General features: G+C 36.7%; 1 protein-coding gene across 5 annotated transcripts in view; it reads right to left on the bottom strand.

The window, feature by feature from the left end:
• The window catches only part of NVL (nuclear VCP like), a 79410-nt gene that overhangs the window by 15135 nt on the left and 37375 nt on the right, over positions 1–26900 (bottom strand). For all 5 annotated transcript variants that reach the window (XR_006721439.2, XM_045509473.2, XM_074351671.1 and 2 more), the window contains exons 16-19: positions 26046–26108; positions 21175–21294; positions 17876–17975; positions 6185–6291 (exon numbers count right to left, since the gene is read on the bottom strand). Coding sequence is in view for 4 of the 5 variants with exons in the window: in XM_045509473.2 (XP_045365429.2) it covers positions 6185–6291; positions 17876–17975; positions 21175–21294; positions 26046–26108 (390 nt within the window). In the remaining variant the exon portion in view is untranslated. The remainder of the gene's footprint in view (positions 1–6184; positions 6292–17875; positions 17976–21174; positions 21295–26045; positions 26109–26900) is intronic.

The raw sequence follows: 26900 nt of genomic DNA on the forward strand, positions 1-26900 counted from the left end.
GAAAGGAAAACTTAACATAATCATATCACCATAACATGGTAATTGTTGCTCTGTGATTTCTTGCCAGTCTTTGAACACATACATAGAAACACTCATCTCTGTATCCTGCTTTTGTGAGATAAACTTTGCTTGTCAGTAAAATGGAAATAGTATTTCTGTGAACATTTAAATATTCAATTCAAACATTTAAAAAGGCAGTTGCAAGGATTAAGCATATTCATATATGTAAAGTACCTAGAATACAGTAAGTGCTTAATATATTACTATTATTATATCAGATATTCTTATCTTAGTTCATGAAAATTTAACACAATGTTTCTAGGTGAAATGTTATTATATGTTTTAGTCTTATGGGACACATTTAAAAACTATATTGAGAGTTTTGGATCTTTCAGTGTAGTTTTTATCGCTGTTTTAAAGACTGCATATTATCTCAAAGCACTTGCCAGACATCAAATAACCTTTCTGGTTTTCCGAGATAAGGCTAAGTTTTAATAACATTTATAGGGAAGAAATGGGAATTAAGAAAAAAAAAATTCCACTTGTCCAAGGAGGTTTTTAGTGATAAACCTCTTACCACACAATTATCAGAAATAGCAAACAAAAATTTAAAAGCAATATATCATTGCTTGCTTTTCTTAAAATTTTTTTTGTGGGGGGAGATATCTAGATTTATTTATTTATTTTAATGGAGGTACTGGGGATTGAACCCAGGACCTCATGCATGCTAGACACACACTCTACCACTGAGCTATACTCTTCCCATCCCCATTGCTTGCTTTTCTTTTAAGAAACCAGACTCCAAAAGATATTGAGAAGTGGCTCTGACCCTCAGATCTTTAGACTTTTAAGATCAAGACTAAACAATTTTATTCTAATCTACTCCTAATATTTCAGGTATTAACTGGAAAAAGAGGAAGCAGTATACATAAACAATTTTTATATAAAATTGGGGAACTTAGGGGAAGGGTATAATTCAGTGGTAGAGTGCCTGCCTAGCATGCATGAGGTCCTGGGTTCAATCCCCAGGACCTCCACTTAAAATCAATCAAACTACCCCTCCCCCACCAAAAAAACCCAAACAAAAAACAAAAACAAAAACAAAAAAATTGGAGAATTTAAGTAAAAAGCCAGCAACCTTTGAAACAGAAAAGTTTATTAAATATGGAAAATGCCTATTTTCTCCACTTTTGGCTGACTGCGAAAGACTAGATATGGGCAGGAAGTCCGCCTGGTGGACTCTTGCCCTGAAACTAAGATTGTGCTTCCTCCCCCCCTCTACCCTGCTTCAGCCATCGACAAAGATCTTCAAACAAAAACATCTGAGGCCTCTGGAGGGAAAAAGTAAGATAAGGGTGTGAAATGCAGTGCAAGCAGCTCTCTTCAGAGGGCACCAGAAAGTGCCTTCGTCACCCAGGCCAGCGCGGGTCCCTGTCCTCTTGCGGGTCTGAGAACACTACTACCCAGAACTGCAGCAAAAATTCACTCTAAGAATAAACGGCCCAATCGTAAAGGCCAGTCAAACGTGCTTATGCGTATTCAAGGAATCAGTTGTCTAAGTTATAAATAGTAAGTAGTTCATTTGTGTCATTTTTTTTAGATTCCCCATATAAGTGACATCGTATGGCATTACTGCGTTCTGTTGATTCATATTTTGTGGTTGGCTTTATTCCTTTGATAACTACGTAAGTTTAAAAAGCTAAAGCTCTAAACTGTTCTTAGAAACAATGAAAAGTACATATATGTACATTTTAAAAAATTTAAAAAGATACAAAGTTAAAAGAAAAAAAAGAATAAAATGGCCCAAAGCCCTCCTTTGCCTTTGGCACAGATCTGAGAACTTTCTAAACCACAATCCCACAAAAGTTGCTTTTAAAAGTCAAATAGATTTTTATCAAAATGTCTTCTTCTGTTTTTTTTTTTCTTTCCATAGTCACAACTGTGTGCACGGAGGCTGTCCAAAGGGCCTAATTCTAGGCTCTTCTTCCTTAACATCTACACTTATGCTTTTGTTTAAACAAACAAACAAACAAAAAACAACCCTCCCTCAAATATATACATATGCTCATGATATTCCCCAGTCTAACACAAACACAAGTCACTGAAGTCCCCTCTAACACCCCCTTACTGAGACACCCCCCAGCTCTCTGTGTGCGGGTCCTCCCTCGCTGTGAAGAGTAACGAGGCCCGCCTGTGCATCTCAAGTGTTCCTGCTCTCTGACTGGAGGGCACTGACAAGCCAGAAAAATCAGGCCCATCCCCGGAAGGGAAGCACTGTTCATATTTTGGCATGTTTTCTTCTTGACTTTCTTCTTTATATTTCTTTATATAGTTGAAATCTCTACTTACCTTCATTTACCCCTTCCTCAGGAATGAATTAATATGCTTGTTGTTTTATAAACATTCACATTATCTTTCCATCTAGCAGACAAGCTCCTTACAGGTAAGGACTGTGTCTTGTGTTTCTTAGTCTCTCCACAGTACACATGCAATCAGGGATATAGTTAGTTTACAATAACTCCTTGTTGACTAACTAGAAGATCATTCATTTAGGCTAATATTCTAGTATCTTATTTTTTAATGATTTGATCTCTGAAATGGGGCATCTACCCCTTAGTCTGAGAGCTAATAATTTTGGCAAATAGTGCTGAAATTCTAGACGAATGGAGTGTAAAGTTGTTCCATGGTGCTGAGTATCATTCAGTGGATGAAATATGTCTGGAAGAATGAGCCAATCATTCTTCTGGGTCCAAATCTGTAACGCCCTTAACACCACAAACCTCATGTCTGGCATGTCTAGAAATGAGTATCACTCCAATATATGCCTTTAATTAGTGACATCCCATGGGCAAGCATGCAAGCATCATCATTATATCACCACAACTATGAGAAATTTATAGAAACAAATTAGGATTGTATATATGTGCTTGTGTGTGTATATGTACATACACACATACATTAACCAAAGCAAACCAAAGCTCACTATCAGAGTTCCTAATGACAAAGCCAAGGAAAGGGAGAGAAATGCCATGAAGCATTCATTACCAAACTTACTTGATACAAAGAAACAAGTACACACAACTAAAGAAGGGTTTCTTAACTTTGAAACTATTGACAATTTGCGTTGGATAATTTGTCGTGGGGCTGTTTTACGTGCTGAAGGGCGTTTAACCCACAGCACCTGTTAGCCTGTAGCACCATCACTCCCTTACCTCGGTGATAAACAAATGTCCCCAGATATTGTCCTGGGCGTGGGAATGGGTTGCTGTTGCCAGTAAATTGCCCTAGGTTGAGAGCCACTGAACTGAAGCAATGTTGTTTTCATGCCCTTGACCACTGTATGTGCTGATGACAGGCAAAACGACAACCCAGCCAGATGACTCCTCTGAACTCCCAACCATAGAACCAACTTCCTACTAAACGTCTCCGCTTGGATAATGCTCAAGCACCTGAAACTCAAATAACATCACCTTCTCATTCCTCAACCTCTTTATGTTGGTAGATACCACCATCTATTCAGCTGCCCAAGCTGAGAATTCATCTTCCTTTTTCTTTACCCGCTAACTCTACAGTTAATCCAATGTCCTGTTAATTAAAACCTTTAAACAGTTCCCATATCTATGTTCTCTTAGCCATTCCCCTGATACTGCCTTAGTTCCAGCATGCTTCATTTTACGGCTTTACTTTCCCCCTCCTCCAAGGTGGCTTCCACACTGCCATCAGTGGGATCTTGTTAACCCACAAAGCTGATTATCCTCCTGTTCCCCCTCCTGTGGGAGATAGTTATGAACACTGTAATATGCAGTTTTAAGTACGGATGGCCCAGGGAAGTAGAAACACAGAATCTTCCTTTGCCAACATAGAAAGAAAACACTAAAAAAGTTAGGTTTAAAAATTTACCAATGGCAACTAAAGAAAGGGGTAAAACTTGCATGTTGAGAATGTTGAAAAGTGGTGCAGAGGAAAGAGAACATTCTGTTCTGGTGAGTAGGCCTCCATTTCTGGGAAGCAGCACTGAGGAAAGAAGCTGACAGAATCTTATAAATGTCCATTAATATTCCAATTTGGTGAGAAGCAGCCTGAGGAGAAGATAACCCTAGGAAAAGTTACATACAAACCTTCAGATATACTCTCAGGGGATTTCAGCAGAACCAGGAAGAACTGCCGTTTGTCATAATCCAGGAGCTGTGCAGCACATAACCAACCACACGGGAAGGAGTCGTGCTCCGCTCGGACAGACCAGGTCCAGGCATAAGACATTTGACAGGGGCTCTTTCAGAAGAGAGTAAGCTCAGTCTTCCTCATAAGGATTAAATTAGTACCAGCTTAGCTCCCTTTGCCACCCCCAGGCTGTAAACATGTAGATAGAAAGCAATAAACCAGACCTCAAACTGTAATATGTGAATGGTAGGAAAACTAGTTCCAGGTAGAGTGAGAAGGGGGATGAGAGAACTCACCCACTCTGTATCGGGACAAAGAGAAGGTATGGATGAGCTTGGAAGGAAGTTCCAATGTAAGGAAGGAAAAAGGAAAAAAAGAGAAGACTGTAGGTTTAATCACAGTGAATGCAGTAGAAAAAGACAAACATTAAAGCAAGTAAGATATGGAAGACAAAGGGCATCTAATGTAAGAATAATTGGTGATCTTGGAGAAGTACATCCAATAAATGATACAGAAAAAGTATTTATACACACAACACAGAAACACTTCCCTGGGATGAAGGAAGAAGTGCACCTACAGAATGAAAAGGTACACCAGATTCCAGCTCCTTGCCACTCAAAATAAAGCCCCACCATCACCATCACCAGCAACAACAAGCAACTGACGGTGACGTATCTTATTGCACTTATTAAACTTCAAAGACAGAGACTTTTTTCAGGGATCCAAGCAGAAAAAGCAAGTCACCCACCAATGGGAAAAAACAAAGATCAGATGGCCTCAGACATTTTTACAAACTCATTCAGCGTTCAAAAATGATGTCGCAATTTCTACAAAGACCAGAAAGAAAGACTGTGCAATCAAGGAAAAATCATTCCCAGCAAATATGCCATTTAAGTATAAAGACAACAGGCAGACATTCTTTTCTTTGGTTTTCTCTTTTCTTTTTTTTTTCTTTCCTTTTACCAACCCTCGTGTCCAGGGCTGGCTGTGAATAGATCGCAGCAAGGGAGGTGCTCTGTTACATACGAAGCCCTGACCCAGAACTAGGAACGACCCAAAGCTAGGAACGTGCAGTGCCTGATGGGTGAGGGGACGGTTGCCTTTCTGGCTGCACCCCTGTCCCAGGAAGAAGGGCTCTCCGCACCGGACCGGCCCGGCCCACGTGCAGGCACAGCGAGGGACCGGCTATCCAAGGCCAACCATGGCTCCTGTGGCACTGCCAGGTCGGTCTGCCTGGCGGGCGGTCAGTCATTATCCCACAGATGGTAGTTTTGTGGGCAGACATTCTCAATCACGAAAGTGACTCAAGAAATACAGCTGAATAAACAAACTACTAATAAATGGAATAAACCTAATGAGGAAGTATAGTCAACCACATGACGAACTGAAATAAACTAGAACACATATAAAAGTTGTGGCAAAAGTGCTGGTCCTGAGTATAATATGAAACTGCTTAATATGAAAACTAAGAACATGACGCTAGAACAGAATGTAAATGTGATGACACTGGATGAAGAAAAAATATACAGAGAACAACAGCTGGTAAGTGGGAAAAGGGAAATGTAAGAATGCGAATTTTCTAATTTTCAGGGCAGACACTGAATTAATGCCATCTAAAATGAAGCAAAGACTTGGAAGTTTTTCTCTGGACACTTAAAATGGCTCTAAATCTATTTACTTTTCATCTCCAAAAGTTTCTATTCCATTTCAAATATGCTCTGAGGACAATTCCTTTAAAGCAACAATCAAAGATTTGAAAGAACAGAAATGTGATTAGAGTGATATTTTACATGTATCAGTTAATAAGAATGAACTTTAAATAGTCCTTTTATTTTAAGCAAGTAAAAAAGAATGGATAAGTCTCTTCAAATTATTAAAACAAATTTCACCTCCTCTGGGAGATAATAGGCTGGGCAAATACTTAAAGCTACAAAAAGAGAGTAACTAGGTGTCCTAAATTACGACTTGTCTGTATTTAAAATGCAAGAAACATACACAAAAATACGCCATTTTCTTTACTCACTTTTGTGATAGTTTTTAAAATGGCAAGACGATCTGCTGGGGGTGGCAAACCCACAAAGAGTGTTTTGTCTAGGCGGCCTGGGCGCAGGATTGCAGGGTCAATGATATCTAGGGAAGAAAAAGCCTTAAATAAATAAAATCTTTAAAATAAAAAACACAACTAACACAAGAGATGAGAAGAGCACATTTTTTAAAAGAAAAAATTGACATATTAGACTATTACAATTAGAAGCTTCTGCCCATTAAAATACATCCTTAAGAAAGCCAAAAATCCACCCACCCTCTTCCTGCCCCAAACCTGCTTTCCTCCAGGATCTCCATCTCAGATAATGATCTCTGCTGGACCCCCGAATACCAGGCAGGTTTCTCCCTTCCCTCTAACTGGAGACACATTCTATCAATTCTATCAAATCTGCCTCCCATTACCTTGACCCTCAGTCAAGGCCAAATGTACTGTCCCCCTAACCGGTCTGTTTCTAAACTTATCCTCTCTGGAGAATGCAGAGGAGGGTTATCCTCCTACAATACATGTTCAGTTCTCTCAATTCCTGCTCCCCTCTGCAGAATGAAGCCCAACACTTTCACTGTCATGCTAGAGCACCGTCTGACAAGGTCATCTGACTCTACCTTTTTTACAGGGCAAAGGTTCTCAAACATTCTGATCTCAGGGAACCTTGGCACTATAAAAAATTACTGAGGCCCCCCTTTTAGCCCTTCTCCCTTGCCCTTCCCTGAATCCCCTTATTTCCTAGGCAGCCACCCATCTGTCCTGTCACTAGGGATTAGTTGCATTTTCTAGAATTTTACATAAGTGGGATCACACACTATGTACTATCTGCTTTCTTTCACTCAACATAATTATTTTGAGATCCCCCCAGGTTGTTATGTGTAGTAGTACTTCACTCTCATTTATTGCTGAGCAGCACTCCATTGCATGGAAATGCCACATTTGTTTATCAGTTCTTCTGCTGACAGACATTTGGTCTGTTTCCAGTTTTGGACTACTACGAATAGAGCTGCTACGAACACTCATGTACAAGCCTTTACGTATGTTTTCATTTCTCTGCAGTAAACACCTAAGTGTGCGATGAAAAGTAGTACGGCTATAACACTGTAGGTGTATGCTTAACTTTTCAAAATCAACAAACTGTTTTCCAAACCAGTTGTACCATTTTACCTTTCTATGGGTAGTATATGAGAGTTCAAGATCCTCCACATCCTTGCCAATACATAGCACAGTCTTTTTAATTTTAGTCATTCTAAGGTTTGTAGTAATAGCTCATTGCAGCTTCAGTTTGCATAATTCCTTGATGACAAATGATGTTGAGCACCTTTTCATGTATTTAGCTGCCACCTGCACACTTTCTATGGCAAGGTGTCTATACAAATCTTCTGCCTATTTTTAATGTCTTTTTTGTTGTTGTTGAGTTTGAGTTAAGTGTTGTTGAGTTCATTATATATTCTGGATATAAACACACACACACACACACACACACACACACACGATGACTTACACTATGATTTACCAAAAGCTCTTACAAAATTCTGTGCGTTACATAATTTCTCAAAGAAAAGCTGGCTCATACCCAACACTTCTAATTGACTAATAGGCGTCTTAAACATGACAGGACTGAGATCCTGATCTTTTCCCATCGCCTCCCTAAACAGGGCCCTACTACTGTCCTTCCCATCTTGGTTAATGCCAGCGCATTCTTCCAGTTTTTTAGGCCTAAAACTCAAGAGTCAGATTTTGTTCTTCAAATGACACCGTCAAGAAACTGAGAAGAGAAAATACACATGCAAACCCCTTGTATGATTACTGACTTGTACTACCTTGTATCCACTAGATGGCTATAATAAAAAAGACAAACAGTAACAGGTGTTGGTGAGGATGTGGAGAAACTTGAACGCTCATATACTGCTGTGTCACATTACTAGTGGGAATATGAAATGACACAGACTCTTTGGGAAAGAATTTGGCAGTTTCTCAAAATGTTAAACATACATTTACCATGACCCAGCAATTCTACTCTTGGTATCTGCCCAAGAGAAACTATAACATATGTCCACACAAAAACTTGTACATGAATGTTCACAGCAGCAGTATCATAATAGCCAAAAAGTAGAAACAACCTAAATGCCCATCAACCGATGAATAAATAAAATGTTGCATATCCACACACTGGACTATTATCTGGCAATAAAAAGAAATGAGGTAAGTGATACATTCTACAGTATCTATGAACTATGAAAACTTGTGAGTAAAAGAAGCTGGACACCATACCCCACCACATACTGTATGATTCTATTTATATAAAACATCTATAATAGGGAAGTCTATAGAGACAGAAAGTAGACCAGTGGTTGCCTAAGGCTAGAGGTGGGGGAAGAATGGGGAGTGACTGTTAACAAACACAGATTTCCTTTTAGGGTGATAGAAATGTCCTAAAATTAGATTGTTGGAATGACTGCACACCTCTGTAATTATACTCAAAGCCACTGAACTGTATTTTTAAAATGGGTAAAACTGATGGTATATTACATATCTAAATAAAGCTGTTTTTTTTTTCAAACTTGGATCCTCAGACTAATGAGACTATCAGTATGTCCAGCGAAAATTATTATAAAATTAGACAGCCTTCATAGAACAGAATTAAATCTCTTCTTATGATTCATTAAAAAAATACTTACTGAGTACTGTCAAGCACCAGGGTACCTGTATGCCAGCACAAGGAATGCCAGGGCCTAAATTAACTTTAAAAGGGCAGTACTTCGCCAAAGGGCAAGACATACAGGCTTGACCATGGCACCAAGTGATTGTTCAGTCACCTTGAAGGATCATTCAATCATGATCCAAGGCCATTCAAAACAGATAGGTAAGGTTCAAAACACTGCATTTAACTTGGAACTTAAGTAGCTGAATATTTTACTATGAATAAAATCAGTCTTCTTTGTAAGTCATCCACTCTTTCATCTGATAAATAATAAGGTGTTACAATGGGTAGAAACCTGAACTAGAAGCCAACTCTCAAATATAAAACTGCAGACTGACTTACTCCCTGCCCAGAAGAGGCTTACATGTCACAATTTATTTACGTATTTACGTATCTTTTCGACTGCACACATATATGGAGGTCAGAAATTCTTTCTAGATACTGAATTGCTACTGGTAGGAAACAGACACCTACTGAATAGAGGAAAAAGGAATAAGCCAGTGTGGCCATTTGGGTTTCATAACCTATGTATGTCGCGCAGGAGTTTTTAATCAGCTAGACAGGGGATTAAGTGGAAACTAATCCTCAAATGAGAATATCCTTTACAGGAGTGGTATTTAAAGAAGAGAGTGCAAAGATGTGTGCAGAAGAAGTTACATGTAGGGTATCTGTGGTCAAGATGTAATTTGCATACAGAGCTTCATCTCCTCTGGTTGAGCACAGGGAAGTGGTTTCATTTCCAGATCAGGGGATGGACTTTGGTAGACCACACATTTGAAGAGGGCTGTCACAGTTCTTCAGAATGACCAAAAGTAGAATGGTGAGGACAGGATTTTAATTTACTTTCTAAAAATTAGTACCTCAAAAATCAGGGAAAAAGAATAAAAGAAAGAGAAAATAGGAGAAGGGAAGAAATTTAGAAGATCAATTCAAGAGGTTTAAGATCCACCAAGTGCTAAGCATACATATAAAACAAATAAAAAGTCACATTAAAAAGGATCAGAATGACATAAAATGTTTAAAAGAAGAAAAGCAATGTCTACAATTTATGAAAAAAAAAATTTTCAACTCAAAATTCTATACCCGGTCAGGCTACCAATCAGTAATGAGAGTAGAATAAAGATACTTTTAAATATATAAGAAATCAAAAAATTTGCCTCTTCCATGATCTCTCCTAGGAAAGTCACTGAAAGATAAGCTCTAGCAAAGTGAGAGAGTAAACCAAGAGACAAACGTAAGACCAGACACAGCACAAAACAAAGAAAAGCAGGAAACAAGTCCTGAAATAACAGCTACTTGTACCACACACCTAGATGGCACCAGACCAGAGTGGAACAGGACAGAAAGCTCCAGAATGAACAAAAAGCCAAATGGCACTGACACATCATCTGATAAATAACACTGAGTACTGTAGATAACATATCTGGTGAAGAATTAGAACACAGAACAAAGCAAACGAAAAATCAGGAGTCTCAATCTAAGAATAAAATGGCTATATGAAAAAGGAAACCTAATCATAGTGTTATTCTTGGGCCAGCAGAGAGAAATATAACATAGTCATGGTAATGTAAATGCTGACTAGTAATTTAACCAAAAGTTGTGATAAAACTGTATTATAATATATTAGGAGGATGGAGTGAAAAGAACAGATGGTGTGGATGGTGTGGCAGTGATGGTGGAGTGGGCTGTGTATGGGGAGAAAGGGTGAATGAATATGAGATAATGAATTTTCATCTATCTTAAAAAGGAGTTAATGGGTAGTGTGTGAAATTGATAAGGCAGCAGTATGAGCATATTATTTGAAAATATGGAAGAAATACAGAAAAAAAAATAGCTCAATGAATTTACCAGTAATTGTCTCTGGGCAGGGGATGGGGAGTGGGGTGCAGATAACCAGTTTTTGTTATAAGCTTTTCAGTGTCATTTGACTTTTAACTGATGTCTTCATGTGTGGGTTTTTCTTTTTCATGCCATTCACTAATTGGATCCACAAGCTCAAGGCCTGTTACGGCCACTCTCTTAGGGAGTTTTGTCAATTTACAGGAACCTGGTCACACAAAACACCGTTCAAAAGCTGAGACATAACAAAACAAACTCCAATGTTTGTTTGTAGAGGTGACCATGGTATAGAATGAACAGGGAATGAACGTGTGCTTAAAGAAAGTATAATTCGGAGAGTGCCTGGGGGGTCAAATCTTGGTTTTGCCTCTTGCTAACTTATCTGGGGCAAAGTAATTAGAATCTGCTTCAGAGCTCTAACTGTGCAGACTGAATGATCTAATTATCAGAAGTACTTACAGCAATGTTGGAATAAAAGTGCTCGTATGATGATTATGATTATTTGGAGTCAGGCAGATTGATTCAAATCCCTGCTCCACCACTTTTCAGCTCTATATCCTTGGGCAAATAACAACCTCACTGACCTTTAATTTATGCAACATTAGTATGCATATATAACAGTACTTTCCTCACAGGGTTGTTGTGAGGTTTAACAAGGTGAAGCACTTAACAGAGTGCTTATATAGCATTTAGCAATACTCCACGAAGTCCAGTTGTTATCAATGATGAGCTTTAAAGAATACGGACGTGTAAAGAAAATGGGACAGATTTTCCTTCATGCCATGAGAGATATTGTAGAACAGAAAAGAAACCTACTTATCTCCAAGTGCTCTCCATCTTAGTAAGTAGCAAAATCTTTTACCTAGTTTTTTAGGTAAAAAATCTAACAGTAACCCTTGTTTATTTTCTTTCTCACAACCACATCTAATTTCAGCACTTTCTTTTGGTTTTACCTTCAAAACATATCCCAAAGTGGGGTCAGCTTCTTACTTCTCCCACCAAGCCCACATCAATTCTCCCCTGGACCATAGATCTTCTAACTCAGAGGATCCTTTGTGTTAAGGATTCCTTTGGGAATATAGCAGTGTTTACGGACTTCTCAAAAAAAATGGTTTTCAATGCATAAGACAAAATACACAGGATTACAAAGAAATCAATGGTATTAAAAGTTATAAAGCTGTTAGAAAAACAAACTTTTGATATTGATAATATATGCACTTCTTTATTAATATCTTAAACAGCAGGTATGATAAAATTGTAATTTTGTAGTAGTATGGGTATAAATAGTATTTTGTGATTTCTGCAACAGCTGTAAGGTGACACAGAAACATCTATGATTTTGTTGGTGACAGCTGCAGGTATGCTAGTACTACTCTGGCCTGCTGACAACATTCATAATTTAAGGAAATGCTAAATTTCAGTTAGGGGTTTGTGAAATTAAGACGAAAGTTTTTCACATTCAGGTTCAAAGACCCCCTAAATTCTAATCACAGATTCCCAAGGTTAAGAACACAATTTTGCGTTAATTTTTATAAAAGGTGCAAGGTCTGTGTCTAGATTTTTTGCACGTGAGTGTGAAGTTGTTTCAGCACCATTTGTTGAAAAGACCATCCTTTCTCCATTGTATTGCCTTTGCTCCTTTGTCAAAGATCAGTTGACTATCTATGTGGGTCTATTTCTGTTCTATTGATTTATTTTTCTTATTCCTTTATCAAAACCACACTGTCTTGATTACTGTAGCTCTACAGTAGGCTTTTTTTTTTCTTAACAGTAAGTCTTGAAGTTGGGCAGTGTCAGTCCTCCAACTCTATTCTTCTCCTTTAATATTGTGTTAACTCTCCTGGGTCTTTCACTTTTCCATATAAACTTTAGAATATCTGTCAATATTCACAAAAAAACTTGCTCAGATTTTGACTAGGATTGCTTCAAATCTATAGACTAAGTTGGGAAGACTAGCGTCTTGACAATATTGAGTTTTCCTATCATGTATGAGGGAGTGTCTCTCCATTTATTTCAATCTTCTTTTATTTCTTTCATCAGTTTTATAGATTGCTTCATATAGATCTTACACATATTTTGTTAGATTTGTACCTAAGTCCATCTGTCTGTCTGTCTGTCTGTCTCTCCATTTCTTTCCTGTTGGTGCCAAAGTAAATGGTATTGTGTTTTTATTTTTAAACTCCAGTTGTTCACTGCTGGTATTTACCAACTGATTTTTGACAAAGGTGCAAAAGTGATTCAATGGAGAAAGGATAGTCTCCTCAAATGGTGGTGGAACAACTGGATATCCATAGAGGAGAAAAACCTTTGACCTAATAAACTTTGCGCCTCACATAAAAGTTAACTAAAAATGGATCACAGGTTTAAATGTAAAACATAAAACCATACAACTTTTAGAAGAAAACACTGGAGAAAATCTTTGGGATATAGTTCTGAAAAACAGATCTTAGACATGATCTCCATAGTACAATATATAAAAGGAAATATTAACAAATTGGATCTCTGTGGTTAAGATGACGAAAAGACAAGCTACAGACTGGGACTAAATATTGTACATCACATAAACGACAAAGGACTCACATATAGAATACATAAAGAACTCTCAAAACTCAATAATAAAAAAAATATATACAGTCCCACTTCTAGAAAATGAAACGGGCAAAGGACACAAAGAAACAATTCACTGAAGAAGATACAATGATGGCAAAGAAACACATGAAAAGGAAGTTCTCTTCAGCCATTAGAGAAACACCAAATAAAACCATGATGAGCTGTCACTATAGATCTCTTAGGATAGCTAAAATAAAAAACAGTGACAACAGAAAATACTGGTAAATACGCAAAGAAACTGGTTCTTTCTTAGAATTGATAGAAATTACAGCCACTCAGGAAGAGCTTGACAATCTCTTTAAAGAACTAAACATACACTTATATGATCCAGCAATCATGCTCCTAGGCATCTAACCCAAAGAAATGGAGCCTTACGTCCACACAAGAACCTATACGTAGATGTTCATAGTAGCTTTACCTGTAACTGTCAAAAACTGGAAATGATAACACGCCCAAGAAGAGACTGGTTAAACAAACCAGAACCTCCACACCACAGAATACTACTCAGCACTGAAAGGGAACAAACTACTGATACACATAGGAATTTGAATCAATCTCAAGGGCATTAGCCTAGGTAAATAAAGCCAACCTAAAAGGTCACATTTTGTATGAGGACTTTTATATAAAATTCTTAGTGACACAGTTATAGAGACGGAGAACAGATCAGCAGTTGCCCTGAGTTAGGGGTGGTGGGAGAGAGGTGGTTGTTACTATACAGGGATAGTACAAGGAAGATCTCTGTGGTGATGGAATAGTTCCTGTGTTGACTGCAGTGGTGACTATAGGAATCTATACATGTACTAAAATGGCACAGAAATAAACAGACATACAAATCAAACAAATGTCTATTTCCTGGTTTTGATTTTGTACCACAGTCACTAAAAATGTAACAACTGAGGTAAACTGGGTCCATGGAACTTCTGGACATTATTTCTATAATATCCTGTGAATTTATAATTGTTTCAAAATACAGAGTAAAAAAAAAAAGTCACATATTTTAAAAAAAGAAAAGGAAAATCAGATCACATCACTCCCCCACTCAAAACCCTCCTATGGCTTCCCAGAACAGCAGAATAAAATCCACATCCCCTACAGTGGCCTAAAAGGCCCCTTGCACCTCTCCGTCAGTGTCCCCCTGACTCATTTCACTCCAGACACACCAGCCTTCCTGCCGATTCTCCAGGACACCAAACCTGTTCTCACTTTAGGGCCTTTACACTTACTGTTTGTTCTCTACCTGGAATGCCTTCTCCCAGATTTTTGCATGGCTCGACCCTTCACATTGTTTGAGTTCATGCTCATGTCACTTCTTCTGAAGAAGGCTTCCTGTACCATGATAGCTCAATGGGCATTCCTCTCCCCAGCCACCAGTCATTCTCCATCCTCTTACCCTATTTTATTTTATTTTTTGTCTATTATTTACCCCCTGTTCCCCAGCCCCAAATCAGAATATACAGAGGTAAAAAAATTTTCTAAATTGTTAGCTCAGTAGGGCCAGGCATGTAATAACAATTCAATAAATATTTGATGAGTAAGGGAGTCAATCTTGAGAAAGTAAAGAAAATTATATTGATATGACTGATTTACAACACCAAACTCTAAGACTGAATGCATAACCTGCATTGTTGTGCAACAAAGAATGTGATGAAAGAAAAATATATGTAAGAAGTAAAGATAACTACAATTTTTTTTACATTCCCACTTCTTTTCTTTTGAATCTGGCCCTTCCTGTCACTGCCCTTGACCAGCAGAACTTGTTGGTTCTGGGCCTTGCCTGAATTCAAGAGGAATGGAAGCTTCTGCCTTCATCTGTTGGAATCCCGCTGTCATGTAAGAAGTGTGAATACTCAGAGAACCACGCTAATGGAAGCCAAGCCACATGGAGATGGCTTGGGATTGGGGGTGGGAGAGAAAGAAGAGATACCAAGGAGAACCAAGGCACCAGACATGTGAGTAAGACATCACCTTCGAAGGGGATCCTCTGGCCCAGCCTCTCCAGCTGGTGGCATGTGGATCAGAGATGAACCAACTGGACAAGCCCTTCCTGAACTGCTGACCTCCAAAATTACAAGCAATGCAAAAATGGTGATTTGACACCATTAAGTATCGAAGTAGTTTGTTATACAGGAATAGCTAACCAGAAAGTCAGGCAAGAAGGGATTTCTTAAAGCTGAGCAAAAAACAAGTTATAAACAATCAAACCGGAATGTCCCAGGATGGTATACAACAGAACAGAATGGCCAAATAAGCATCAATACAAGCAAAAAGATCTGGAACACCTATTTTTAATTTATGTGGCCTCTCACTGCAATGGGGTTTGTTATGGGAGAAAGGGATGGGTGAGGTATAGTGGAGAGGAAGATAAAACTCAAGGACACTAGAAAGGACAAAACAGAGGTACCACAGGATGATTCACCTTGTCATTCACTGGCTAACCTCAACATAAATGATTAACATCAGTTCTGGGTTTTACAACTAAGGAGAATCTGGAGAATTCAAAGAATTCAAAGATGACTAAAAAGATCAGGGGGGAAAAAATTCATGAGAAAAGGTAATGCAGCTGAACTGTTTTGAAGGAGGGGATTTAGGTAAAACCCAGTCTTATTATTTTCTAATCTACAGAGATTAAACTAAAAGATAAGAGTGTTTGCAATAAACAAATATGAAAAAAGAGCTGACTGTCTTCTTGAAATCTGTTAGAAAAGATCTGTAGCTGCTCAGGAAGGGTAGGATGTGATTCTGTCCAAGTTTGAGAGACTTTCAAGGTTTCCTCTAGGATGACTCTGACTTTATAACCTAATGACTGATCCTACTGTTAATACCAAAAGTGCTCATGACAATGATAATGATTACTAAACAGCTCCTTGCCACACACCATGGCAGACACATTACCAACATCACTTAACCTTTGTGACCATACTGCCTATTAGGTATCATTATCCTCATCTTATAGTTGAAGAAATAACTGGTAGCAAGATGAAGTAATATAAGCCCAGGATTAATGTGGTATAATAAAGAATCCATTCCGTCTCTGCCCCAGGTTTCTGGCACAGAGCTTCCTGGGTGACAGGACTGTCTTTGTTATGTTAATGAGGTGACTCAAGGTTGGACCCAAGATAACTTCAGGTTAGAGCTGGTTAGTCTAGAAAGACTAACCATGGGATTAGAAGGCTGGAACTCAGAGGCAGACAATTGGGGAGATAAGGCTGGGCTGGAGACTGAGTTCAACCACATGGCCAATGAGTCAACCAACTGTGGCTATATTATGAAATCCCAATAAAACTCTGGACACCAAAGGGATGGGTGAGATGGAGGGAGCTTCCTGTTTAATGAACACAATGATGTGCCAGTAAGGTGATGTGCCCTGACTCTAGAGAGAGGGTATGGGAGTTCTGCATTCCCTAACCTACATGTACCCTGTATAATAAACTGCAATTTTAAGTACAATGCTTTTCTGCATTCTGTTAGTCATTCCTGTGAGTTACTGAATCCGAGGGGGTCATGGGAATCCCCAAGTTTGCAGCAGGAAGGTCAGAAGTGTGGTGTCCTGGAGACACCACTTGCAGCTGGCATCTGACATGGGGCAGCCTTGTAGACGACTGACTCCCTTAACCTGCAGGTCCTAACATACTCCAGGAGGTTAGTGTCAGGACTGAAATACAATCTACTCAGTTCATGTAGACTTGCTGGGGTTGAAAGAGAAAAGTTAGTTAAGATACGAAGTGCTACAGCCAGGACTCAAAACCAGTTATGTCTAATTCGAAAAGGACTCGAAGTAAAAATCGTAACACCTCTCAACTTTTCATTTTAAAATGAAACAGTATATATAATTCATGAGGTTTCAGTATCTGTATTAACATACAAGAAATGAAAAATTACCTCAGTTTCACAACTGATAAATCCATTTGAGCAATTCAAGTTCCATATCATTGCTGGCAGACATCATTAACATTAATATCAATGAAGGAGCAGCTATATGACAGGGTGGCAAAGTACTAAACAGTATGAAGAGAATTTAGGACCCAGAGTAAAAGCCACCTGCAGTACTTTTGAAGTTCTGAGCCTTTTTTGAACTTCCTCACAGAGTGTAAGCTTATAAACAATTTTAAGTAAGTTAAGTGCAGTTCAGTTATAGGGACATGCTTCCAGTATAAAACCTTAAAAACCAATCTTCAACCTTCAGATACAGTGAAAAGAGTCTAGTGCTTACTTCCTGTAAGCTTGAGAAAAACCGTAGAACATATATTCTCATAATACTTTGTGGTCAAAAGTATATGTTGCAAGTGTTCTCTGCCAATAAGATAACTTTCTAAGAATTAACACAGAAAAAAAAATTCTCATGGAATCCAGGCAATAATACTGTTTCGTTTTGTTTTTAATTATAGCTTACATAAAAACTCTCTTTTTTACAACTTATGAACCAAAAAGGGATTTCCCAAACTGAATCTTCCTTTACTAGGATGTATATAAATTACACTGTCAATGGTAAAACCTTTAAGACTCATTTGTTCTATCTTCTTCTTTCTTACCTGGCCTGTTAGTGGCTGCCATAATAAAAACCTGCTGACGTGTTTCCAGACCATCCATCTCTGTAAGCAGCTGATTCACCACCCGGACACTTGCTCCTGTCTAAAAAGAAATAAATACAGTTCTGTCAGCTCCCAATAAAAAGAAAAATATATCACCAATTTTTTTTCCCATACAAAATAGTACATTTTCTAACTTGAATGAAAGCTTTTGTCAAAAGATAAAACAATTACAGTTTCCTGAGGCGTCACAACATCCAGGCACCGTGCAAAACATGTTCTCATCAGTGTGAGGCCCCAGCAATCCTGCAATCATCCACAATTTAGATGAGGAAACTGAGGCTTACAGAGGCTATCTGTCCAAGGCCTCACAGCCAGATAAGGGTAGAGATGAAGTTCAATCTCAGGCCTAGCTGACCCCAAAGTCTTATGCCGCTGAGTTATTCAAAGACCTAACAGCCACAGTGACTTTCCTTTTGGGCAAATCTAGATTCAGCTTTTGTATGTCAGATCAGACTCCCTAGGATATCAGATGCTCCAGATCTTTCAGCTGGGACACTGAGGTCTTTTCTCTTTTCCCTGAAGCATATAAGTACAAAGTATAGCTACCTCAGGGCAACATCTAAGGGAAAGGTTCAGGGAGTTGGTGAATAGAGGGATAAATCACTGAGATACAGAAATGTTTTAAATGTACAACAGAGGAAAAGAGAAAAGTGGTGCTGTGTTTCTTTTTGTCATTGATCGCCTTCTTCAACATAAATTTTATGTACAGAGGTGGTAATGAGTTTAACACAGGATCACTCCAGAAAAAAAAAATTGGTGTACCTTATTATTACTCCTTGGAGACATAACACTAATAGGAGATTAACAGAATTATAATCCAGACTTAAAAAATAGAGAAGTACTGGGCAAAAAAACCCAAAACAAAACAAAACAAAAAAGCCAAACAAACCCAACACTGTCCTAAGCAAGACCAAACCCTCAGAATCAATTTAGGAAAAGCTTGCCAGATTTTACTATATTAAAATTATAATATTTTATGTAATAAAAGATTAAAGACAAGTGATAAAACTCAGAAAAATAGTACCAACACACATGACAATGGATTAATTTCCATCACATATAAAAAGCTTTTATAAATTAAAAAGAAAAGACATTTCAGTGTTTTAATGTAAATGCTGCTAAAGCAAGCACAGAAAAACATTTCAATAGCAAAAACGTCAGAGACATGAAGACTAAAATTTAATATCATGTTTTGCCAATAAAATTGAGAAAAATAAAAAGATGGATATTATCCATTGTTAACAAAGGTGTAGGAAATGCTTATTTTTACACACTGTTGTTGGTAGGCTGGTAGTTCTTGTAAAGAATGATTTAGTATTAACTTTCAAAATATAAGATGTATATATCTTCTTCCCTGAAATTCCATCTCCAAAACTCTCACATATTCTGACAGGTATACAAAAATATGTGATAAGAATATTTAATACAGTTGTGTTTGTAAGGGAAACAGCTGGAAACAATGTAAATGCCCAACACAGGGGAATTATTGAATAAATTCTTCGTTATGCAGACTGTGGAATATTTATGCAATAGTTAAGAAAATAATTTATTAAGAAATCACATGGGAAAATTGTCAAGACAGAATGACCATATTTATATAAAAAAAAGATGTTTAAGTCATACATGTTTTCAAACTTACAGAAAAAGTTCTAGAATGACCTAAACTGTCAGCAGTAGTAACCTCCAAGAAGAGTAACAGGGAGGAGATGGGAAGAAAGACTTTACTCTCTTTATACTTGTATTTATTTGAATTTTTCAGAAGTATAACTTGCATCATAAGAGAAGAATATATTTGAAATTAATATATTTTCAGAATCCCCTTCAGGTGAAAATGTTAAAGCAAAACACATTTCTGAGTACAGAAACGTGTGGTAGTTGATACCTGAGAGAGAGACACCTAGAAATTAGAAATGTAGTTCATACGGCTGCAGACTTCCTTGAGGGCAAGGAGTTGTCTCGATATATCTCAGTGAATTCTTCTTTATTTAAATTACCAGTTGATAACAGAGAGATGCAAACTAATGAAAGAGGCTATCGATGAACAAAGGGTTTATTCATAGCAAAAGCGAAGGGAATAAAAAGGAGTAAAATCCAGAGCATACCATGTCCCCACCAGCTGGATATAATGTGTAGGGTTTTGCTCTGAATCCCACATTAGATTTTGGAATATGACAGTCAGCAGGGGAACCTGGGAAGGATCTCTGCCTTGGCCACTGACATCATTATCAGAGACAAGACTGTAATAGGGATTTTCCGTGATTTTGATGACTAGTGGATGAGGAGACAAAATTGCTATGATGTGACTCACACTTACACTGGTAACGTTTTGTTTGTGTAACTTTTGAATGCTTCTGAAGATTTTAAGCAAAATGAGGCAACTAATAAGTATTTCAAAACCCAAGAACACACACAAAATAGTTATTTGAAACTAAATCACAAAAGAAATATAATCACTTCCTTAATCATCTTGTAAAAATGTACTTATTACAGTCCTTGCTATCTACTTCAAAAGGTTATATATTCTTTATATATGCTTCACTATGCTTCAAGCTCTTTTATAACTGTATTCCTGATAACTGTTTCCGGGTACTGAAATTTCTAAGAACAGTGACTCAGTGTGGTAATGCAAGTGGTATTTATTTTTTGTTTGTTTGTTCTGGGTGTTGGGGGGGGTAATTAGGTTTATTTCTTTGCTTTATTTTTTACCGGAGATACAGGGGATTGAACCCAGGACCTTGTGCATGCTAAGCATGAGCTCTACCTCTGAGCTATACTCTCTACCCATTGCCAGTGGTATTTAATGCAGACCAATTTTATATCTTCCCCAGATAGCAATGGTGCTGAGTCTTAAAGCATATTATCTGACCCTATTTTGAGTGCATGATTTCTTAAATTACATTTTCTCCTGTCTCAAGAACCCTTAACAGAATCATAAGGTTACAAGGTGGGCTATGCAAACCTAATGTTATTTCCATTCCCAACTTCTCATTTGTGTGAATCAGGTATGCAAAATCAAAATAATACACAGAAAAAAAAAAACACAGAGGCTAATAAAAATACAACTGTTATTCCTAGGTCCTGATTTCAAATTACTAGGTTTCTTCACTTAAAGAGTCTCAGTGTTCTCAAGGAATGACTTTCTAAGAACGATCTGAACTTTATATAATTTTATAAGAACTTACAAAATGTTTATGGGCCTTAAAAAAAAAATCTGTAAATCATTAAAGTATAATACCTACCTCTCGGACTGATCTCCGAGGGCATAAGGCATCCACTTCATCAAAGAATATCACACACGGTGCTGAGTTCTTGGCTCGCTGAAAAACCTGTCGCACAGCACGCTCACTCTCACCAACGTACTAATCACATAAAGGAAATGAAATGTAGAGATGATTCAACTTTGAAGTTTGGTCCAAATCAAGTAAAATTAGTGTTAAGTAACATTTATATGTTACAGTCTAAAAAGTGCTAGGTTGAACCATATGCAACTCCTGACATTTAACCATTTTGATCTATAAAAACAGCCAATTATATGTGGTTCAACTTAATAAAATTAGCTATAACTTAAGCCTATAAATTTCCTAATTTATAAAATGAAGACCAAATGGAATGGAAAGTTTTTCTCTAGGTCACAAAAATCCCACAATTCTGTATTTTAGAACTAATTAAACAAGGCTTTATGCATAGAAAATACCCAGCAGTAATTTTCATTAATTCAACAGTAGTTTAAATGCAAACAAGTCAATTTACTGTCCAACTGTCAATTCTACACAACTCATCTTGCTAAAGGAAGAGCTACATGATCATATAGCATCAGGAGGCACAACCAGCTAGGCATCTAATAGGTTTCAAAATGCATAATGGATGTTAATTGGATGTTAATTGACACATTGTAAACTGACTATACTTCAATTAAAAAAAAGAAACAGGTAAAAAAAATATAAAGCAATTCACAAACAGCAATAATATTAGGACTAATAATATAAAAAGTTATACATCAAAATATGATTTTACTTTTAGCTAGGCACAAGAAATTGTTCTTGTAAAATTTCAAATCAGTTAACTGAGAAAAGCTTTTTTTCTTGTAACAATACTGCTAAATAACACAGAATCTGAAAACACCTTTAGCAGTGCCAATTACATCACAAGGTATCTTTTATGTTATTTTATGACCAGATGGCCATAATAAAGTAATTAAGGCAGCAGAATATATCACAGATGAGTGATTAAAGTATTTTTATTTTCTTTTTGAGTAGAACGTCCTCCCCTCATATCTGTTCTGTACTTTTCTTTGTACTGTTTATTCTGCTTCTCTCACTTGAACTGCTTTTCCAACTTACCTCCAAATAGTCCTCCTTGCATTCTGAAAGATCTTTGTTAATCATTCTTCCCACTGCTCTCTCTTCTTTGCTCTTATAACACTTTCTACTATTATAACTTTTAAGCTATTTCTACATTTACTATATTATATCATAAGGTATGAAACATCAGAAAGGGAAAGTAAAAATAATTTCCTTCTAAAATTGCATTAAAAAAACCTCCCAAAACTTTGGAATAAACCTGACCAAGGTAAAAACGTATATGCTGAAAAGTATAAGACATTGATAAAGGAAATTAAAGATGATTTAAAGAAATGGAAAGGTATCTTATGCTCTTGGATTGGAAAAATTAATACTGTTAAAATGGCCATACTGCCCAAAGCAATCTACAGATTTAATGTGATCCCTATCAAATTACCCAGGACATTTTTCACAGAACTAGAACAAATAATTCTAAAATTCATATGGAATTACAAAAGACCCAGAACTGCTAAAGCAACACTTGAAGAAAAAGAATAAAGCTGGAGGCATTACCCTCCCAGACTTCAGATAATACTACAAAGCTACAGCAGTCAAAACAGTGGCACAAAAACAGATACATGGATCAATGGAACAGAATAGAGAGCCCAGAAATAAACCCACACACCTAAGGACAATTAATCTTCAACAAAGGAGGCAAGAATATACAATGGAGAAAAGACAGTCTCTTTAGGAAGTCGTGTTGGGAAAGCTGGACAGCCACACGTAAACCAATAAAGCTAGAACAGTCCTCACACCATACACAAAAATAAACTCAAAATGGCTTAAAGACTTAAACATAAGACAGGACACCGTAAATCTCCTAGAAGAAAACACAGGCAAAACATTCTCTGATATAAATCATAGCTATGTTCTCCTAGGGCAGTCTACTGAGGCAATAGAAATAAAAGCAAAAATAAACAAATGGGACCTAGTTGAACTTATAAGCTTTTGCACAGCAAAGGAAACCATCAATAAAATGAAAAGACAACCTACAGAATGGGAGAAAATATTTGCAAAAGATGCAATGGACAAGGGCTTCATTTCCAAAATATACAAACAGCTCACATAACTCAACAACAACAACAAAACAAAACAAACAAAAAGCCAATCAAAAAATGGGCAGTAGACCTAAATAGACATTCCTCCAAAGAAGACATACAAATGGCCAATAGCTACATGAAAAGATACTCAACCTACCTACCTATTAGAGAAATGCAAATCAAAACTACAATGAAGTGTCACTTCATACCAGTCAGAATGGCCATACTTATAAAGTATACAAATAATAAATGCTGGAGAGGGTGTGGAGAAAAGGGAACCCTCCTATACTGTTGGTGGGAATGTAAATTGGTGCCGCCACTATGGAAAACAGTATGTTTTTCCTTAAAAAACTAAAAATGGAGTTACCATATGATCCAGCAATCCCACTCCTGGGCAAATTTCCCAAGAAAACTCTAATTCAAAAAGACATATGAACCTCAATGTTCACAGTGGCACTATTTACAATAGCCAAGACACGGAAGGAACCTAAATGTCCATCGACAGATGAACAGATAAAGAAGATGTGGTATATATATAGAATGGAATATTACTCAGCCATAAAGAAAGTGAAATAATGACATTTGCAGCAACGTGGATGGACCTAGAGATTATCATACTAACGGAAATAAGTTGGAAAAAGAAAGACAAATATGTATCACTTATATGTGGAATCTAAAAAAATTATACAAGTAAACTTATTTACAAAACAGAAAGAGACTCACAGACATAGAAAACAAACTTATGGTTACCAAAGGGGAAAGTGAAGTGGGGGAGGGATAAATTAAGTGTTTGGGATTAGCAGATACAAACTACTATATATAAAGTAAACAATAAAGTCCTACTGTATAGCACAGGGAACTATATTCAATACCCTGTAATAAACCATAATGGAAAAGAATATGAAAAAGAACATATACAATACATATATATGTATAACTGAATCACTATCTCTGCTGTACACCAGAAACTAACACAGCATTGTAAATCAACTATATTTCAATTAAAAAAAGAAAAAGAAAAAAACCTGAATTTTTACAAGTGTGATTATACTCATTCAATGGAATACTACATAGAAAATAACTAGAGGAAATCTATCAACAAATATATAATGTTAAATAAAAATAACAAAAAAATCAAGTTACAAAAGAACACATACCATTTATAAAAGGAAATTTGTTTTTGCTTTACCATTTGTAAAGAGTTCCAAACATATAACAAAAGTTGACATAATAGTATAATGAACCCACAATATATCCATCACCCTGTTTCACTGTCAACTCAATTCATGGTCAACCTTGCTTCATTTATAACCTGTTCACTTTTCTTTCTCCTTGTTATTTTGAAGGAAATCCAAGACATCACAATTTTATTTGTAAATATTTTACTATGTCTAAAAGAAAATGATTTTTTAACATAACTACATCATTAACACATTTAAAAGTTATCTTCTTAATATAAAATATCCAGTTAAGTGTTCAAATTTACTCATAATCAAATGTGTTCAATTGTCTCATAAGCTTATTTTTGAAACAGGTAAAATAATACTACATGTTATTTAGGGATAAATACATATATAGTAAATGCAGAAAGAAGTGCACAGAATTAATAAACACCAAATTCAGGATTATGGTAAACTCTATGGGAAAGGGAACAGAGGTCATGATTAGGGTAGTTCTGCAGGGGGCTTCAAATATATATACATTTAAGCTGAGTGACAGAGACATGGGAGGTCATTATATTACTTTATAACTTCTTATATGTTTGAAATAGTTCACAAGAAATTTGAAAATTTTACTCCTAAAAAAAATGTTACACTCTGTTAGCTCTCTGAAATTCTGAAGGTAAAATTCCAACTCTAGCTTGGCATGAAGGCCCTTCGCTGTCTGGCTATAACTTTCCTTTCCAGCCTTATCCCCTATCAATCCCCTCCCCTTCGAGGCTTATTTCTAATATCTCCTCTAGAAGGCCAAAATGGAGTGTAGGAAAAGTAAAGAATGAATTCTTATTTTAGGAGGAAAGTAATATATTCAGTAGGAAACATATAAAAGGGGGAGAGAAGATAAATTTTAAAAGCCTTTTAAAACAAATGGTAACACCGTCATTTCTTGTTTGAATATTACTACATTTCGTACAGATAAACAGGAAATAAGAAATTCAAAGTCTCTTAAATTTGAGATGCAACCTGCTTAAATGCAGAAAGAGTTGTTATAGAGTACATTAGTTCCCCCAAAGCATTTTTATTTATTAATACTTAACTCACTCAAACTACACAACAACAGGACAAGGAAAGCAGGTCAGGAGTCAGACAACCCAGATTTAAATCTCAGCTCTACTATCCCCAAGCTGTCGTTGGCCAAGTTACATGAACCCTCCAAACTTAAGTTTCCTCATCTGTGAATCAGAGGAAAGAATAATTCCTATCTCACAGGGTTGCTGAAGAATAATATATGTAAATTGCTTGACAAATACAGAATTAATGCCTTAAAATGTCAACTACTTTGATTATTTCTATTTTGCTGGTGAGAAAACTTAGGCTCAGAGGTTAACAGACTTAATTAAGAAAGCACTTATACACACTTAACAGTATAGCAGAGCAAAGCTCAACCTTTTCATTCCTAAAGCAGTGGCTTTACCAAAATACCACAACTGTTTCAACAATCTGAGGGCCCTATAATATGAATGACTATTACTTTTCCTAATCAAAAATAATGGCTAATGCCACAACTTACCATATTTAGTAATTCTGGTCCCTTGACAGATATAAAATTCAGCCCAGACTCATTTGCAACAGCCTAGTAAGAGAAAACAAAAAGACACAAATTAGGAAACAGACAATAAAATAATAATAACAATAATTTGTGATGATGCAAGTGCCTTTTGCGGTTTACACTCTATTTCCCCCCTTTTACAGTCACCTCTTTCTCATCAGAAGGAGAGAAGACAAATGGGAAAAGGAGAAATGAATAAAAAGAAAATCAGAGGAAGTAAATGTTAGCTTAAAACTTTCTATGAATTACTCAGACTAGAAATTAGATTGAAATGAAATGACATGAAACATTTATGTAAATATTATTTACACAAACATGTTATATGTAAGTGCATCTGAAGCCCTACCTCAGAATTCTAGTGAAGTCATAATTTCTGTATAAACAAATGCCCTGCCCAACGAAAGCAATCATTCATTTATAAACCAAAATTCAAATCATCAGTATCAATCTTTACAGTATTTGCAGATTATTTTTAATAAATGAAGATTAAACTGCATGGCTCAAAGCTGAAGAGAATAACAAAGGAGAAACATATGGTTATATGTGTAAAGAAATCCAAAAATTATAATCTGAATCCAGAGATAAAATTCAAAGAAAATCACTCAGAATTTCAAAATGATCAGGGAATAGAATTCTTCCCTATTCTTACAACCTGATGTCTGATTTATGTTCAAGATTTACGTTCAACATGCTTCTCAGCATCTCCATTTGGATCTTACACGTATTTCAAATCTATCATTTCCAAACCAGGACTCCTGAATCTCACAACTCTCTTCAAACCCCATACCCCAAACTTTTCCTTCCCATCTCAGTAAA

The sequence above is a fragment of the Camelus bactrianus genome, chromosome 23, assembly GCF_048773025.1.
Source record: "Camelus bactrianus isolate YW-2024 breed Bactrian camel chromosome 23, ASM4877302v1, whole genome shotgun sequence".
Lineage (NCBI taxonomy): Eukaryota > Metazoa > Chordata > Mammalia > Artiodactyla > Camelidae > Camelus > Camelus bactrianus.